Genomic DNA, 17094 nt, shown 5'->3' with positions numbered 1-17094 from the left:
AAAATGGCGGCTACGTTGAATGATTTTCTGTCGGAAGCAGTAAATATAATTGAGTCTTCGGTAAGAGTTGTTTCAACTAATCCAGATAGTATTGAGACATTAGAGGCACACGTCAACATTCTGTCAGCATTACAAACCAATATACGACGTGTTTCTACAAGATTCAACGATGTTGACCGGCTGTCTGTCATTATTCTGGACATCATTCGATCCCTTGAAAAGCAGAAAAGGTACCTTATAATATTATGAGTTCTCCTTAAGTGTTTTGGCTTGAAAATAGAGTATTAACTACAGCCAAAACAAAACCCGTTTTTAGCTTTCAGCAATAAGCCATTGTATGTCAGGCAGTTTTGACGAAAAGTATGGCAAATTCGGACAGACCGCAATTCGGGCAACATTTAATTGACTTAAAGGCAATTATTCCATAACCTTCAGTGTGACTAGGCACAGCTTTAAATCCAACTGAGAAATGACACTGTTTTTCCCCAGAATATTAGCAGTATATGATCACAAAATCACAGAAATAGTATGTAAACAAACACCATCTTTGTAAAGAAAAATGACTGGTCGGTGTAAACACCCCGGGATAAGGGTAAAGGTAAATTTTATTTACCGTTGCTTTGTGTAACAATTAACATAAGCTCTGTAGAGCTTTTGAGCGACCCTATTTTTAAGAACAGTTAAAACCATTTATACCTTACCCCCAGCAATTTGCTGGTACCCATTTACAGCTGGGTCGACTAAGGCAGTCGTGATAAAGTGCCTTGCCCATGGACACACCGCAGTGGGAGTAGCCAGGATTCGAACCAGGGGCCTTCACCTCCGTAGGAAAGCGTCTTAGCCCTCTTGGATACCACGGGACACCCGGTGATACCTTTATCTTATAGATAGAAAGCTTTGAATGTAATTGTTTTTTATTGCAGCTTTATCATAATTTCATATTAAGCAATAGAAAACTCATAACACGAACCCCGGGACGCCAGATTCTTCTTCACGATTACAGTGATAAACTGCATACACTAGGACACCTTAAGAAAGCTAGCAAATACTTATTTTGTTATGAAGGTGTACTTATTTCTTAAATAAATAAAGCATCAATTTAAAGATATTCTAAGTAGGTTATACTGCTCATAATGCATACCCCGGGATGCCTGTTTTGTCACTGTTATGCAGTATGCGATTCTCGCATGAATCAGGTGTTTGTGTTATGAGTCTGCGTCTTAGGATACACCTATATAAATACTCAAATTATTGCTATACATGGAAAACGTGCAACAAAAAAGTTAAATTAAAAACTCTATGTAAAATAAAGGTATATCGGGGTATCCCGTGGTGTCCCAGGGTAATTACCCCGACCTGAAACTGACTGATTTGGACCACGTCTGATTTGGCCCAAGCTGATTCGGAGGAAATTAAACCTTTTCTCAACTAAGCCGAAACATTTTTGCCATGAATTTTTAGTGGTGATTAATTTCCAGCAATCAAATGAAGTTCTGAATTCACTGAGGAAAGTACCATTTTCTTCCTAGGCTAGAGTGCACCACTGATAGTCTTGTTACCATACATGTCAAGTTCCCTGAACAATTTTTTTCCAGGAGTTTTCAGTTGAAAATCCAGAGTTTTTACTGACACATTTTCAAGAATTTTTTGGTCGAATATAAAACTGTAAAACAGATTATAGATCTAAATAATGTCCTTTCTGACGTGATTAACAGATTTGGGCAATGGCTTCAGGGGTTGCAAGTTGTATTTTTAAACATCTTTTTGAAAAAGTGTTGATTTATAAATATTACAATTCAATAAGCAGAGAAATTGATGAAATTTACTAGCACATTTCTTTGTATTTCATTTTCATGTAGTACAATATCCAGTGAATAATCTGCAGGTCTTTTTGACATTCCTATAGCCCAAGAACAGCAAATTGGCTCTTTTATCTATTCAAATGTATCCCTAAATATCTGCCTGCTGTCTCTATCATAAATGTAAACATCATTACCGACACTCACCATGTACACAATCTAAAAATAGCTCATACATATATACATATACCTGTTAAACTGTTACTGATACTATCATAGAGTGATAAATTATGCCAGCCACAGTGTGTATTACAATTAGTGAACTGATCTAGGTTGACGCTTGAAATTTTGGATTTAAACGTAAGGCTGGCATCAGACCAAACTTACACAAAAGGTAATAGAATATAATTATGCTTTTATGGAAAAATGATTAAAAACGCTGCTTCTAGTGAAGTTACTGTCATTGTTTGAAAATCTATCCATTGTTGTTGTGGCAAGACAATTTAATTCTTTCTTGTCTTGTGGATAGCATAAATTTTTTCATTTAAGATAGCATATCATTAACCACTAGTGAGGATGAATTTTATTTTTACTCCCTTGTTCCCTGTGATGAACTGAAATGCAGTTGCATAGGCTCCAAAATGTATATAGTCTAGGGACAGCTGTTGGCTTAGGATTTAAATTTTTTGTATAACGAAGCTATCCAGCTAGATAAGAATTTGGTTGTTGTACTCAAGTGCATGTCTGTGCCTGAAACTCTGGCTTGTAGGTTATTTCTGCAGCATCTTAAAAAGTCGCATGTAGCCAGAATCAGAGAATGTGGCTTTAAAGGCACTGACTGTCAGATTTGGCTAAAAATAATCTTTCTTTCAAATTGAAGTTTGGTCATATTATGAACATTAAAATATGAATGTTTGTTTCTTAAGTATTTTGAAAATTCCAACTCAAGAAAAAAAGATGACTGCATCAAGAATGGAACCCCTGAACTGCCACAGCAATAAAGACATAAATTTTCCAGTTGTCATAATCAATAGGGCTTTAGTTTATCTGAAGTAGTGAATAATGACTTCAAAATACAGTCATACCTGTCAATAAAGACCACCCTTGAGAGAGCGAAAATGTGGTCTTTGTTGGGAGATCCATGGTCTTTATTCAGATGTTAAAATACATTGCAAATGTTCAGATTGAAGACAAAATATGTGGTCTTTAGAGCCAGGTGGTCTCTGTTCAGAGGTGATCTTTAACACAGGTTGACTGTATAGATATTTAAAGTTGAGTATACCTGGAGTAAAAGCATGACAAACGTTTTTTTTATTTTCATTGCTTTTTAGTAGTAAAAACAGCAAATTCTCATATGTTTCTGTAACTTATAGTCTGTTAGTAATTAAGTTTTAAAGCCTCCCTAAGATTCAAGATATCTAAAACATATTTTTTGTTTTCAATTGATCTGGAGGCATGCTGCCTTAAACATAACCTAAACAAAAAAAAGAAAAACTAAAATATGGTGGAGATGCAGTATGATTTAATACTAATAATGAATGTTAGTAAACTCTCTCACTACTAAGTCCTGATTAAGTAGAATGTGTAAGCCTGCTTGACATTACCAATGTTCTGAAGAAGCAGTTTTCAGTCTAAATGTGTGAAAATAGTTTACTTTTTATCTTTTTAACAGGACACTACATCCAGAAGTGGGTTTCTTCACTCCAACACAACCTAGTGCAGGTGGCAGACCTTTGTATGTTATATCCCGTGACCAGCTTGAGTACCTTAGAGATAATGGTTTTACAACTACACAGATGGCTGACATGCTTCATGTTTCACAGTCTTCAGTCAAGAGACGATTAAGGTAGTGTATTATTAAAAGATATTAGTTAAGATTGACTGTAAGGAAAATAGTTAATTTCTAATTAAGTTGTTTCATATTATTATTAGCTTCAACTATTGTCGAATACCTTCATCCACATTGGAATCCTGAAACATTCCAGTAACAGCTCTAGCTTCATTAGATATGCCATATTTCACGATCAATCAGCAAAATAGTCAAGCACTCCGTCTCCTTTGACATCTCTTGAGAATATACACATCTTCAGCATATATTTAGGAAATGTATTTCCTTTTCAAATAAATGTTGGTGAATAAATATTGATGAGGAAAAATTCTTCACAGAGATATATCCAAAGAAAACCTGTAGATTTTATGTACAATGTAGTTGCTTCCATTAAAAAACAATACAAGCTGGCAAAATGCACCAAATTAAAAGTAACACAGCTCTCAGGTTAATACTGTGAAATCATTTATATTCGTGGGGGACTAATTTTCGTGGAATTCATGGTTGACTGAATCCACGAAAATTTAATCCCAAGGAACAAGTAAAAATCCCTTTCATTTTATATTTAAATGTTGAAATCCACAAATTCATATGCCCACGAAATTTAATGATTTACAGTACCAAGAACTTGTTATATTGTTGTTTTTTATGCCCCCCGAAGGTAAGCATATTAAAAGCGCACTGTCCGTCTGTCAGTCCAGTAAGTTCTTGTCCGGGCTGTAACTCTTCCATCCATAAAGGGATTTTGGAATAACTTGACATAAATGTTCACCATAATGACACAACGTGTCATGCGCAAGACCCAGACCCCTTGCTCCAAGGTCAAGATCACACTTACAGGTCAAATGTTAACATGATCTGTTTCTTGTCTGGTCCATAACTGCCATCCATGAAGGGATTTAGAAACAACTTGGCATAGATGTTTACCATAATGAAACGACATGTCATGCGCAAGACCCAGACCCCTAGCTCCAAGGTCAAGGTCACAATTAGAAGTCAATCTTTTCTTGTCTGTCCATAACTCTACCATTTATCAAGGGATTTGAAAATTATTTGACACAAATGTTAGCCATATTGAGAAGATGTGTCACACTAATGACCGATGTCTCCTAGGTTTGGTCATAAAATGATATGTGATTTTTTGTGCATACAGCTGTGGCATTCTTGGGCCTACTTCGTGGGCATTTCTCACCAATAGTGACAGCTCTTGCTTTATGTTGAAATACCATTGTTTTTTAGGCTGTATGGTCTAAACATCAGACAAAGATACTCAACTATCACAGATGAGCAGTTAGATGAAAGGGTCACACAGATTACTCGAGACAACAATGCTCTTGGACAGAGAATGGTGCAAGGCATGCTGCGAGCTGAGGGAACCCATGTTCAGCGGCATCGCATAGCTGAAAGTTTGATCAGGGTCAATGACGTTGCAGTTGCTATGAGGTGGTGCACATCAATACGGCGACGAGTGTATCAAGTTTCAGGCCCAAATGCATTATGGCATATTGATGGAAATCACAAACTTATTAGGTTAGTAAAATTCCGTAAATGTTTGATAATGATCTAATATTCAGCTTCAGTTAACAAGGCTATCCAGACCTTGTATTGCGTGTCAGTCCAGGCTCCATGGTATATGCCGAAAACATTTGATCAACAGTGTGTGCAATTTTATCAGAATAGCTTGGATATTATACCATTGATTGTTCTCAATCATGATTTATCTGTAAAAAGTGCACATTCACTATCAAAAGATGTGCTATTACACACATTCAGAAGGTTTAAAAGTACAATGTATAAGTTCATTTTGCTATCTTAATTTGATTTTGATGTAAATTACACAGTTTGCTTGTTACAAACGTGTTAACAGGACTTATAGGTGATGAATTCACTTACATACATAGGAAGATCTTTAGATGATTTGTAGATGTCCATAATGAATTGACAAAATTAGGCCCTTTTTGCATCTGTCAGTAGCTGGGTCTTACACATTGCAGAGGGCAATAGGAAGGAAATTTTTATTTGCCTTTCAGGGTTTGAAACGGATGATTTTGCACATTTATTGTAGAGCTTTTTTAAGCTTGACTATCATGACTATACAAAGTGTATGGAGAGCAATCCTACTCACCCTGACATTGGAGTCTTTTCATGTCCTCACCTTGATTAGTTTTTTTAGCTCACCTGTCACATAGTGACAAGGTGAGCTTTAGTTCACCCTCCGTCCGTCTTCTGTTGGAGTGTCCGTCCGTCAACAATATCTTGTCTGCATGATAGAGGATTCATTTATGATCTTATTTTAACCAAACTTGCACACAGCTTGTATCACCATAAGATCTCGGTTCATTGAACTGGTCAGATCCCCTTATATATGTGTTCCAGAGTTATGGACCCTGAAAGGGCCAACATTGACTATTTTGACCTTGTCTGCACAATAGCAGCTTTATTTACGTTTTGATTGTTACCAAACATGCACATCACCATAAGATCTTGGTTCCTTTCTTGATCTGGCCAGATTCCATTATGGGTTCCTGAGTTATGGAAATTTGCCCTGACTAGGTCAAAAGGGACTGTTACAAGAAAATATTTATCCTGATGATATTTAGTGTGTATATCTATGTGCTCTATGTCACAACTTGATCATATCATTTTGAGCAATGGTACTCATGTGAGCGATGCAGGGCCATCATGGCCTTCTTGTTTACACTCTCATTTTTCTCCTTATCTCTGCAATAACTTGATGGATTTGCTTCGAACGTCAGCATCTCCATTTGACTCTTTTGAGGTTGCTTTAGACAAAATTGAGGACAGTGTGACTAAAAGTAGAAGTAGAATGTTCTGTTAGGAAAGAAACATAAAACTACATACTAAACATGGTTCTCGTGTATCTTGCACAGAAAGCAATGTTTGTTGCATTTTCATTTGCCAAGGTCAACTTGTACTTTAAATATAAAATTTTATGTGATTTAAAGCAATATCTTCTGTTAGAAAAGAGATTTTTCATTGAAAATACGTAAGTTGTTTCAGCTTAATAACTTGAGTAAGGAATGGAACTTTTTTGACTAAACTCACATCTAATCATCTATAATGAAAATGTAAGTGTTTTTCATTGGCAGAGAATGCTTTCAAGGATCAAAAGTTTATCCCATTTAGAGGGCATAGCTCTACCTAATTACTGAACTTGCTTGTTTTCTTGGAAAAATGCCTTTAATAAATATGTAAAAATAATCCTAAGATCTGTTCTTTCAGATGGGGTTTTGTGATTCACGGAGGTATAGATGGTTATTCAAGAGTTGTCACATTCCTTAAAGTTGCCTTGAACAACAGATCAGAAACAATGCAACAAGCCTTCTTTAGTGGTACAGATGCATATGGTGTGCCATCACGATTGCGGTCCGATCATGGTTTGGAGAATGTGGGTGTAGGTGCCTTCATGATTGCTCATAGAGGAGCTAATAGAGGTTCATTTATCTCAGGACGGAGCGTTCACAATCAGCGTATTGAAAGGTTATGGAGAGACTTGTTTCAGTCATGTACAACTGTGTACATCGTTTGTTCCATCACTTAGAAAGCACTCAACAGCTGGATCTGTCTGATAATGTTCAGCTCTGGTGTCTACAGTATGTTTATCTGCCTAGAATCCAAAGAGCCCTAGATAGGTTTAGGGAAGCCTGGAACCACCACAAGATGACTTCCGAGAAAGGAAGAAGTCCACATCAACTTTTCATTGAAGGAATCTTTCGAAATGCTGGGAATGGGCAACGAGGTGTGAATGATCTGCTGTATGAACCGCCAAATGAGACCCTTGACCAACCTGAAAATGAATATGGAGTTGAAGAGGGAAGTGTTGTTGGAGCTGAAGAGGGACATCTTGTTGATGACACTGTCGCTATAGAGCCACCCGTTGTTGATCGACCCATAAACAGTGATTCATATGAAGTTCTTTGTCAGACCATTGACCCGTTAGATGGAAATGGATTAGGTGTCGAATTGTATAGCCAGGCATTAGAATTTTGTGTTGCTAACCGTGCATGATTGCCATATAGCTCTGTATAATAAATATAACTGTTGCTTTGAGATGCTTCATGCATTTTCCACTCAAAACAAAATTAAAATATGTTTGTTTGCTGTCTACTCTCATACCTGCTTAAAAAAGCTGCATCCCAAAAGTTTTTATAAGACAATGCTGGTCAAGTTTTTTTTAAGTTGTGAAATAGCAAGTGAGGCATTTATTTCAGCCTTTATACAATTTGTCTAGTTGAGTTGACAACTAATAACAGCTGACAAGATAATGAACAACAGCCAAATGAACATGATTATGAACGTTTATCATTTATAATAGCTAAATATTTAACCTGGATCACGAATGACTGGTTCAACTTCTATGACTTCTGTACCTTCTCTTGACCCAGGATTATCTGGAAAAATATGTTGTGCTTTATTAAAGGACATTTTACTATAATATTTTCAGTCATGTTGTTCCTTAGCTACATGAACCAGACATTAAAAGTCACAAATGTTATTGTTGCTGTCAGTAGCTTGTTTAGCTAGGAAAAGATATTTAGAGATACAACTGAACAGATAAAAGGACTACTAAGGAACCATAGATTTTAATATTATATAATTTCATTACACCAGATTTATCTCGTACCTCTTTCATTGTGAACACTTGTTTTGTTGCGGAATTGGGAAAAAAGTTGTGTGGGTTGAGTAGGGTATATGTTGAACAAAGTAATTATAATTGAGCCATGCCATGGGAAAACCATCATAATGGGTTTAAGACCATTCCTATAACCCCCCACCACTTGTGGCGGGTGATTAACAAAAAATGGCCTGGTCTTTAAGGAGGACAAGTTGTAAACAGCCAGTCTAGTTTTGATGAAACTTCACAGGATTTGTTATTGAGACAACAACAGAAAGTCTGGAAAGTGGCCGGACAGTGAGCGATCACAAAAGCTTACCCAAGCACTTTGTACTTTGGTGAGCTAAAAAGTCAAAATGTACCCACAAAGTGTAAAAATTTGATAGCATGTTTTCTGCAAAAATATATATGGAACTGAATGTTGAAATGAAATATTATCAACCTGCCAATTTGCTGTTATCTAGAAGGTAGCTGCATGTCACAAGTCTTGTTTTCAAGTCATAAATTCTTACATGCTCAATTTTTATTGAGATTTTAAGATTCTATTTTGATCTTTTAATTAAGTTACCCCATCAGTGAAAAGTCATACTGTTGAACTGAAACCTCAGAGTCATTCAACAGCCTCAGTAACTGCATAGTGGATAAATGGATACTTTGTATATTATATCTTTATTTGGGTACATTTTGACTTTTCTTGGTTTATTTTGACCTGCACCTGGTATAGAGGCAGATAGAATCAGAAACAAGAGTTGTAAGTCACAATGCACACCAATTATCGAGGCTCTCCGCCTTGCAATTTTCGATAATATTAGGAAAAAATTGACTGAGGCAATTCTTGATCCTAGGGGCACAAATTTGGTAATTACTATTACTACATGTGCTTTCTAACCTATGAATTGAAGATGATTTAAGAGATCCTTAAATTTCAAAATGATCTATTGACCAGTGTCAACATTTCTTGTAATGTTTTTGTCCTAGGCCAACTGGAATATTGGCAGATCCGGAATTGACCTAGACCAAACTGGAATTCTACTATTTCTATTGTCTCACTACATTGACTTGTCTCAATACAGTCCATAGTGTATTGTCACAATTTTGGTGTTTTTCTTTCAAATACCATGCATAATAAAACAACGATTTATTAAAATACATGTTAATCTAATGTATAACTTTTGATAAAACATAGATCATTTATTTTCATATTCTAGGTGATTTCTCAAATACCCTACATATGTGATTCATTTGAAATGAAAATAACACTTATCTTTTGTTCATATAAAAGGTTGATTTTTCAGTTTTGGCAACTTGAATATGAAAGGCCTACATTTATAATGGTAATTATTGAACAAGATAATCTTCAAATGAATTGATAATATTTTAGAGGGAAATATTCAGTTTTATTGTATCATTTTGCGGCATGTTGCAAAAACAGAATTAAGTATCCCTTGTTAATATAACATTTTTTCTTATTTTTCATTGCTGTTATGCAAAAAACCTGAACATTTTTTTTAAGGTAATAGATCACAAATAGAGAACCTCCTTTTTGAAGAATATTCAATTCCTACCATAAACCTACTTTTACTGCAATTCTTAGGGGGGCGTAGGTTCAAGCCCTCCTGGGACTAATTTTTTTCCCCTTATTTTCCTTTTTTACTATTAAGTTTTTACTTCTTTCAAGACTTATTATTGATTTTTTGTACAAAAATGGAAAAATATGAATCTTATAAGCAATTTCTTGGTGTTCAAAGTGAATTTACTACTTAAACAGAAGAGGTAGAGTTACACATCTTTAAAAATATTGAGTTACACGTGGTGAAAGTTCTCTATTTTGCTTTCACTTTTAGATTATATATTGTGGAAGAAATTTAGGTAGGTTTTACATCTTTCCTAAGGTTATTTTTAAATAGAGTAAGAAAATCCAAAACAGAAACATCATTTGACCTTATTTTTTCAATGTTTAAGTATGAATTCTGTCTCATTAAATCCATTTACTTGAGGCACCATAGAAAAAATGATATTGACATTTTTATTTTGTGTTTTATAATTGTTTACCAGTAGTTTGATGTTTCTTCCATTGAAATTAATGGTAAAATGAGTTCTCTGCAAACGTTTTGGATAGTGGCTATCACTTTGAAATTTGTCTCTACTTGAGCTTGAGGAGATACCATGTTATTCAAAATTTATAAAAAAAAACGGCATGGTAAAAGTTGTTTAAAATTTGCAAAATAGTGCAAAACACGGTTACCTTTCAGAATAAACCAAGAAAGCCCATTTTGTAAACATTACTATTTGTGACCTAATACCTTAATTCATAACACCGATTTCAGTTTGACCAAGGCAGATCCTGAATCGGTCTAGACAAAATAGAATTCTAGTCAAGACCAAACTAGAATTCAAGTTTGGTCTAGACTGATTCCGGATCTGCCAAGATTCCAGTTTGATCTACGACATATTCATTGTTTAGAAAAAAGAATATTTGCGGGTTTAGCAATGTAGTTGTGTTGTCATTCTCTTCAAGCTTTTTCAAACTTGTGAAACAACTGTTGAACACAATATCAAATATTCCACAGATACTTGATAAGTGAATAACTTACAATGATTTTCGCAAGCATGTCAGAATATTAGTTCTTTCGGCAGTATTAAACTGGTTCTGGATATAATCTTAAATGGTAAAATTGAGAACTAGCAATAACTAGAGCATTGTTTTATGAATGTAATATTTTATTGGAAATATGCTTTTAGGGGCAGTTAAGGCAATGAATGATCAGGCTTTAAGAGCCTATCACAAAGTCTGTATAGATGTTAAGACAAAACTATTTCTGATTGATAGAATGGCTGTACCTACTTTACTGTACAAAGCAGAAATTTGGGGTGCTTACAATTTCAAATGTGTGCTTAATCTGTGGATAATTTACATTTGAAATTTTGCAAATATTTATGAGGAGTATAAAGAAACAGATGCCAAACAATGCTGTGTATGGTGAAATAGGTTGCTTTCCATTGTCTTCTATTCGCAGGGAGATGTGTTAGATATTCATAATTTTAACATGTCCAAAACAATGCGGAATGATACTTATATCACTTGGGTAATGATTACATTTTACTCGAACTTTGTCATGGACTCCCTGTGTAAAATCTCAAACTTTCAACTAAAACAAGGTATTAAATCGATATAATATTTCAATGAAACTTAAGTTTTGTTGTTTGTAGCATCATCTGAGGCATGTGCAGTGAGAAATCTTAATTTGATTTCTAAATTAGCGTGATATTTATTTCTGAAGTCACTATAATAGGTTCATTGTAAATATACTTTGTGATACCCCAGTGGAAACTGGCATTTACTCGAAAATGCAGCTCTCTGATTGGTCAATTAGATCCCCTGTTGTAATGTGATGTCATGATAAAGTTATGAAATGGTCGAAATTAATGAAAAATGTTGATTCTCATATAAAAAGTCTATATATCAAAGTTGGTTTTCTAATGTTTTTGGTAAGAACTGCGCTAAATGTATGCATTCTATTATTGAATACAAAGTATCTTGCTTTGTTTTAAAAAACAGAGATTTTGTGACCAGTTTATACAAAAATGGAATGCATCGCAGTCGAAGTTAAAATAATATTATCAGTATAAAACAGACTGTTGTTATGATGTATACATTGATAAATGGCCAATGAAAATTTAAGAATTTTTTTTTAACTTGTTTCACATTAAGCTCCCATAAGTTAGATATGAGTCTGGTTGGTTTAGCAATGTTGATCAAAAATTGAATATGCAGGATATGCCATCAAAATACAGCTGAAACTGCCTTCCATATCTTATGTTTTAGTAAATATAGTGATGTTAGAAATAAGTATTCATAGCCAACAGTTCAGTTGTTTAGAAATATTATGTCAAGAAGGAATAAGAAGTGTTTGTTAAACATTTGTAGATTTATAAAAGAATCTATGACAGTAAGACAGAATACTCAATCAAATCTTGCTGGTTCTTCATTTATTTGTGTTTGGCACTTTACAGTATGTGTTATTCTAATGAATGTGCTATGTTTATGCAATATATGATATTTTTCTTAAAATTTGGTCATTAATATATATGTTGTACAGAAAATGGCAAAAGGCAATTAAAGCTGATAGATTAAATGATTGATTCAACATGGCTATGGACAATCATTAATACTTTATAGATAAATTCCTAAGAGTTATCTTAACTAAATTTTAGCCTATTATAATTAGTATGAAATTGACATTAGCTTATGACAAGATCAGTAAAATCTCAAAACAGTTTGGAAAAAAATAATTTTCAGAAAGGCATTTCACGGTAACAATATTTCCATATCAATAAAAATTAATTACTGCCAAAGGCTAACATTGTTCTTCCCTATTCTTTTTTTTTAAAAAACAATATATAAGAATTTTTGATATTACCCCTTTCTTTACAAAAACAGAAATAATTTTCATAATGAACTGTATCTAAATTTAAATACTCACTAGGTACAGGCTCCTGGAAATCTTCATCTGCATCCCACATGTTGGAGTGGTATAGCTATTAAGAGCTGTAATAAATGTTGAAGTAAAACTAGAACACAACAACTATGTTGAATTAATAGTGATTGGATAAGGACAATATATTGTAAGGTAATTTATACTGCAATCAAATTTTTTTAACTTCTCTGATTGGACCAGGGCATCTGACCAATTAAATTTTGATTGGGACCTCATTAATTCAGCGTGAAAAAAATCTATGATGTTATTGGTTAGAACAATATAACAAGTCCAAATTATGTAATTCTTACCTGGGCTTCTGACTTCTAGTGTCACCCTGTGTAACAATGGACACTGTTTTTGATCCCAGACAAGTGCATCCTTAAAGGTGTGAAGTCTGAATACATATACACTAGGTGACATCTCCTAAGAAATACAGTATTTCTTAATTTAGAAGGAATTAAAAACAAAAAATGGTTACCGTAGACAGCAACAATATGTTTTCCTCAAGTACTCATATGGTATTTAACTGTTGGCATTGGTGGCTATACTCAACATACATGATATTGAAAAGTTCATCTTTCAAATTGGAGAAAAAAGCTTTATTATGATGGATGGGAAGAAATGATTTGCAGCTAATACAGACTTGGCCATGGAAAGAATCTTTTGCCAATGTCCAGAAATTCCCTCCAATAATACAAAGAGCAATGAAATGTATTTTATACTTCTTTGAACTAGCTAGCACGTAAGAAAGAATGTAGGATCAATCCAACCTGCGAAATTTGACAAAGGCAGACAAGTAGGACAAAAAAAAAACATTACAGATAAATCCCCCTCTACTCATTTCTGCATTATTTAAGCACCTTCATTTTACTTTTTCGATGTAGAAAAAGCCATTTCATCCAGGTATCAAAGTACAGTATACATCAATTATTCTTTTCTTACTCCAGCTACCCTAAACAACAAGATATACAAATAAAAACCTATTCATCTTGGTGTAGGAGGGGCGTTTAATATAAATACCTTTAAAAACATATATTATTTTTTCTACACGGTAAAAAATATATATTAAGTCATTTAAGGTTCAATGTGTAAAAAGAAGGCCAAACAAAAACTAAGATGAATTAAATCAAAGAGCTATAAAAATAATTTTATACTTCTTTGATAAATTAAATTGAAAAAAACAAACTGTTAAGTATCTCTTAACATTAATTTAGTTTTGAAACTGTTAATTGCTTAATTTTAGTTATTAACAGAAAAATAAAGCTGTAACAATTGTAAATAATAGAATCAATTATCCATATTGTACTATTAGTCTTTAATTATGATTATCTTCAAGACACATATTGTCACACATTGGCCTATTTTTCTTTGTTTTTCTTTGTTATCAATGTATAAGTGTAAGTTATAAAATAATAAAAGTGTATTATTTGACCTGCTGATACTAAGATGAATTTGCAAAGAACAGAAAGGGGTTTTGGCCACCTTGTAATAAATTCAAAGTGGGGTCTAGTCCTCCCTGTAAGATTTAGCAAAGGGGTTTTTACCTCCTTGTAAAAAAGATTATGGAAGTTTTGTCTGCCTTAGCAAAAAATGAGCAAATGGTGTTTTTTTTTCAATGGGGTTTTTGTCCATATGCCAGGTGTCCTTAACAGATAACTAAAGGAAAATCATTTCCATATTAATAAAAAACAACAGCTGTTATTGTAGATGGCAGACTGAAAAAAAAAATACTGAAAAATCAAAGGGGGAGATTTATCTCAACCCCCCCCCCCCCCCCCCAAAACAAAAAAAAATTCAATTCCATCCTATCTCATTGTTTAGTTTTTGGAATTTACCCCTTAGTATTTCTGTCTCATAAACATACCTCTTTTTTGTTGCTGTTGTTGTTTTATCAAGATTTCAGCTCCAAAGAAGAACAAATATGTTAATTACACTCCGGTGTAAAGGAACAGAATAGGTTGTTTATTGAGTAAATACACAAAACAAAAAAAATCATAACAATCTTAATTTTTTGGTAAATAGACAATTATATATTAACAAAATTGGGCTACAAATTAGGTTTCCCCATCTACCATGTGGGTCTCAACGTATATACAGTATTCAATAAGTATATATATATTTTAATCCTTATTTGAGTGCTTTAAAGGTGAATATTTTGTCCACAAACATGTTGGCCTAGTATGTTTTGGCAAACTTTGGGGAAAGGATTTTTTTGGCCCAAATTAAATTTTATCTCTGTAACAAAATAATGGTCTGGGTATTTATACTGATCACCGTTTGTTGTTTGAAAGCATTTTAAGAAAAAAAGAATTAACATTTTTTTAATTATATATTTCCAATTGCTTCAATCACTGCAATTACCGCGGTAATTAATTTATTGTCACACTTACATGTATTGATCATGATCACAAAGAAATCTTATTATGTTTTCTTTTTTTCACTATTCAATTGCTAAATATTATGTCATGGTGATATGCAGTTTGCTTTTGATCATTTAAGGAAAAATAATCTAACAAATTAATTTTGCTTTAATCATGACTGTTAATTTATTGTCACACTTGCATGTATTTATCAGACAGAAATTTTATTTACTATATAATAGGTTGTTATTTCACCTGAGCAATTTCGATCACTATGATTCCGGCATTATAAAGTTTGTTTTTAAAATAAACAACAAAGAAATGAAAGCAAAAATTATTACAGAAAACTGTACTATACTTTGCCTGTTTCAAAACCACAATTTATATTTTGGCCAAAACATTCTATCAAGAAAATTTATAATGACCAAACATTCAGAGAAAAGGTGGACTTCTGAGACACAAAATGTCCATTTAAAAAATAAGCAGCATTTTTATTGGTATCTGGGAGAAAATGTGCTGTGGGGGCAAATCTTTGGATTATTGCACATATACAAAGCAAACACATTGTAAATATATTTTTAAAACGTTGAGACTTTTGATTTATCAGCATTCTAAAATAAGGCATTGTTCTAGCATAAGTTTCCATTGGGTGCAAGTGTAACATTGCAACTGCAATTAAACGGAGATGAGATTTGATTTCCAGTTATAAAGGAGAAGGAAATTTCTCAAGCTATAAACAATGGTTGACATGCAGACCAGTGAGAGAGAATTATGACATCAAACTGCCGCATGACATCAAACACATAAATTACTCCTTACTCCTGTTAAATGAAATTCAGCACAAAAATCATTAAAATGTCTTTGAGTGGGATCCAGACATTTTTTAGCATGTCAGAATAAAAAACAATTAAGGCCTTCTTGTGGGTTATTGTCTAATTTACCATGGCCCATCGTTCAAATATTTCAGTATTTAACCACACAGGCTAACACATACCCTCGAGGTTCAATTCCTATGCATCTGAACTCCGAACCAAGGAAAAATAAGACGATAAACAACTCAAAGGCTGTGATTATTTGTTGAATGAATGCACTTGCTTTTACTTCAAGAAAAACAACAGACAGTTATCTAATTGATTCCAACATCTCTTGTTATGGGTTTAAATTCACTTTTAAAGAACATGATAGAGTAGAAATTACTATAGGATACCTTTATGAATTCTCGATTCTGAAAGTGTAAATAATTCCTCACACTGAACCAGTTACAGCACCAACGCACCTGAAATAAGACATGAGGTATTTAAATCATTAAGAGTTTATGCTGATTTGTAATTATTACCGAATTAAAACATCAGCTTTTGTTTTGCTTTCTTACATTCTATATAATTATATTATAATCAAATCAAATTGTAACAAATTCATAATCATGATACCTCTGTTTATATGATGAAATCAGTGACAGAATCTGGATGATATTGTTCTTCCTATTTTTTTAGGGGAAAAAAATAAGACAACCAGTCACGTTATTTACAAAATGTTATCAAATTTGAAATTTAACTGACAGATTTTTTAATTCTTTAAAATTGGGTGCAAAAATTGCATACTGTCATGATAATGCTTTGCTAAGAGGATTTATATTAGATGCTATTTCATTGGCCTGGGAAATCAAATAAGCCAATAAACATACTGATAACATATCTATGGAAAACAGTTGAAGTTACTTCCCGTGCACACGTGTCTATTTTCCGGCACTGCAAGTGGCATATGTGGTCCCTTTTATTAAAAATCTTTATTTACTCAGGACTTTAAGAAATCAGCATATATCAAACTGAATTATCCATGTTACGATACAATACAATACAATGCAATTACAACACAAATTTTATTTAAAGTCAGTGCATGATTATATAAAATGGAAAACATTAGCTATGTATAGCTATTTACAGACATAAATAACAAAAACAAGTAACATGCAGATCAACATATGAATTAT

At 33.4% G+C, this 17094-nt stretch overlaps 1 protein-coding gene and 1 long non-coding RNA gene across 3 annotated transcripts; one reads left to right on the top strand and one right to left on the bottom strand.

The window, feature by feature from the left end:
• LOC123541208 (uncharacterized) lies at nt 1–7202 on the top strand. The gene is made up of 4 exons (XM_045326620.2): nt 1–230; nt 3472–3645; nt 4867–5157; nt 6871–7202. Exons 1-4 carry the CDS (start codon nt 4–6, stop codon nt 7187–7189), a joined length of 1011 nt encoding a protein of 336 aa, XP_045182555.2. The 5' UTR covers nt 1–3; the 3' UTR covers nt 7190–7202.
• On the bottom strand, nt 74–16736 carry LOC128549732 (uncharacterized). Of its 2 annotated transcripts, XR_008367899.1 has the most exons (6): nt 16535–16736; nt 16312–16380; nt 13053–13167; nt 12748–12812; nt 7977–8039; nt 87–213 (listed from the first exon to the last, which is right to left on the bottom strand). It is a non-coding gene; the product is annotated as an uncharacterized LOC128549732 (long non-coding RNA). The 2 variants fall into 2 exon arrangements; XR_008367900.1 differs by lacking the exon at nt 7977–8039 and having other exon boundaries at nt 74–213.
• Nucleotides 16737–17094: the final 358 nt, after the last annotated feature.

Source organism: Mercenaria mercenaria, chromosome 16 (assembly GCF_021730395.1).
Source record: "Mercenaria mercenaria strain notata chromosome 16, MADL_Memer_1, whole genome shotgun sequence".
Taxonomy (NCBI): Eukaryota; Metazoa; Mollusca; class Bivalvia; order Venerida; family Veneridae; genus Mercenaria; species Mercenaria mercenaria.
The sequence above is the reverse complement of the archived record's forward strand: the minus strand, read 5'-3'. Positions and strand labels throughout refer to the sequence as shown.